At 57.7% G+C, this 2,376-nt stretch overlaps 1 protein-coding gene across 3 annotated transcripts in view; it reads right to left on the minus strand.

The window, feature by feature from the left end:
• Positions 1–823: 823 nt before the first annotated feature.
• The window catches only part of SH2D3C (SH2 domain containing 3C), a 23,971-nt gene continuing 22,418 nt past the window's right edge, over positions 824–2,376 (minus strand). For 2 of the 3 annotated variants that reach the window (XM_008642259.2, XM_017745619.1), the window contains 2 exons: positions 1,655–1,861; positions 824–1,527 (listed from right to left, as the gene is read on the minus strand). In XM_008642259.2, coding sequence (XP_008640481.1) covers positions 1,352–1,527; positions 1,655–1,861 — 383 coding nt within the window. In that variant the 3' untranslated portion in view covers positions 824–1,351. The remainder of the gene's footprint in view (positions 1,528–1,654; positions 1,862–2,376) is intronic. The other variant, XM_017745618.1, reaches the window with a different exon arrangement.

The raw sequence follows: 2,376 nt of genomic DNA on the forward strand, positions 1-2,376 counted from the left end.
CACCGCCCATACTACAGCTCCCAGCGTGCCCCGCGCGGAGCCGGAGGCGGAGGGGGCGGGGCCTGGTCCGTATCGCCCCGCCTCCCACCCGCGCAGGGTCCCTGTGCCCCCCTCGCAGAGGAAAACCGTCTGAAATTCAGCAAGGGCAAATGCAGGGTCCTGCACACTTAGGGAGGAACAACCCCGAACGCTGGTACCGGTTGGGGGCTGACACGGAAAGCAGCTCTGCAGAGAAGGACTAGGGGTCCTGGTGGACAACAAGCTGTCTGAGCCAGCAGTGTGCCCTGAGGGCCAGCAAGGCCATAGGAATCCTGGGGTGGAATAGGAAGAGCATTATCAGCCGGTCAGGGCGGTGATCCTGCATCTCTGCTCAGTCTTCCGTATCTGTCTATCTATCTATCTATCTATCTATGTATATATACCTAAGGGGGGTGCCAAGAAGATGGACCAGGCTCTGGTCAGTGGTGCTGCAGACAAGAGGCAATGGGTAGAAACTGATGCCCAGAAACTGTGTTCAGTTCCACCTGAACACCAGGCAAAACTTCTTTACTGTGCAGTGAGCATGCACTGGAACAGATTGTCCAGAGAGGGTGTGGAGTCCACAGGGAGGTGGGACCAGATGACCCACTGTGGTCCCTTCCAACCTGAACCATTCTGTGATTCTGTGACACCACACAGCCCTCCTCAGAAGGGCTGTCACTGGGCCACCGTGGGGTCTGGGGCCAGGTGGGGCCGGGTTCAGCATGGTGGTTCCCCCTATCAGCCCTTCCCATGCTCTGCTTCCCTGGGGGGCTCCTTTAAAGGACACCCACAGGACAGGGGGTCCCCTTGAGGAACGGGATAAAAGTTTATTGGATGTAAGAACCAAACCCATGAGATATGTACATGTATTTACATGACAAAATGAATAAGCCTAATTATTTACAACAAGGACCATCCTTCACAAGTCTGTACATCAAGAAGTAATTGTGATATTTACACACGAGATCCAGAAGCTGTGGGCAAGACGGAGATGGAAAAAAACAAAACCAAAGGGTTGAGGTGAGGGGCACCATGTAGTCATGGACCTCGGCAGGGCTGGGTGGTGGAGGCTGGTGCTGGCCTGCTCAGACACTGTCCCCACCCTTCAGGGTAGCGATGTGGACCCCTGGCTTGTGTCCTGAAGAGGTGGGTGGTAGATTTGAGGTGGCTGCTTTTCCTCCTCTTTGTCTCAAAATTGCTGACCTGCACCTCAGTGCCTTTCTGGGCCATCTCTCCTCCTCCTGGTGCTGGGTGCCTGGTCCCTTCCCTTGCCCCACAGCCACTGGTGGGACATGGGCTGGGAGCTGGGGGTCTCTGAGGGTCCGGGGGATTACAGCTCGCTGAAGCGCACTGCTGGCTCCAGCTTGTGAGACAGGGCAGTGAGGACCTTGTCGAACTTCTCGTAGCGCTCAGCCTGGCTGCTCTCAGCCCCACGGCTGCCCCAGAGCAGTCGCAGCTGGAACTCGGTGCTGAAGATTTCCAGCAGCTCCGCTCTGCCCTGGAAACCTGCAAGAGGGAAAGTCAGTTCCCTAGGATGGGATCCCCTGCACCTGTGGGATGCTCCATCCTGGTGCTGGAGCTGCACACTGGGAATGTGGCAGAGGGAAAGGGCTTTGCTGTCCCCACTGCTTACCCTGCAGCTTCACCTCAGCATTGGTGTGGTAGAGCCCACCATGGTGGGCCACCATCCGTGCTGCCTCCAGGTGGGCCATGACCACCTCCACGCCATTGTTGGTGGCCTCCCAGGACTCGGGGCTTTCCGTGAGAGCCTCATCCCGCTCCAGGAGAGTCACAAGAGGTATGATGTGGGGAAAGGTGGTGTTGGTCAGTGGTGGCCCTTCTGGGGAGAGAGGCACTCTTAGGACCCCGCATGGCCCCGTGACACTGTGTCCCCCTCCCCATCTCCCTGTGGAGTGCTCATGTGGCCAAACACTGCCATGAAGCCAGGCTGCCACCATGCTCCCAGGAGAGGCTTAAAGGCTCAGCTGGACACAGCAGCTGCAGTGTCTATTCGATCGCTGTGCCTGGGGCCATCGCCTCGTTTAACACCAGCTCCTCCCAGCCAGGGTTTCTGGCTGTGCTGGGAAGGGAAAGCTGATGGCCCTGCTCAGGCTGCATTTCCCCAAGCTGCAATGAGGAGCAGGTTTGCAGACCACAGGGCACCGGGCACTAGAGACACATGGCTTTTCATCTTTCCAGCTGGCCGTCCTGTCCCTTGGTTTGGCACTCACCGCCATGCAAGCATGAGGGTTTGGCTCAGCTGCTGGTTTTATTTAGTTATGAAATGCTTCCTCAGGAAGGAAGGGGCAAACAAGGCCAGACGGTCTCTGCCGAGTGCTGGGGGGGGTCAGCAGC

Source organism: Corvus brachyrhynchos, unplaced genomic scaffold, assembly GCF_000691975.1.
Source record: "Corvus brachyrhynchos isolate BGI_N302 unplaced genomic scaffold, ASM69197v1 scaffold59, whole genome shotgun sequence".
NCBI lineage: Eukaryota > Metazoa > Chordata > Aves > Passeriformes > Corvidae > Corvus > Corvus brachyrhynchos.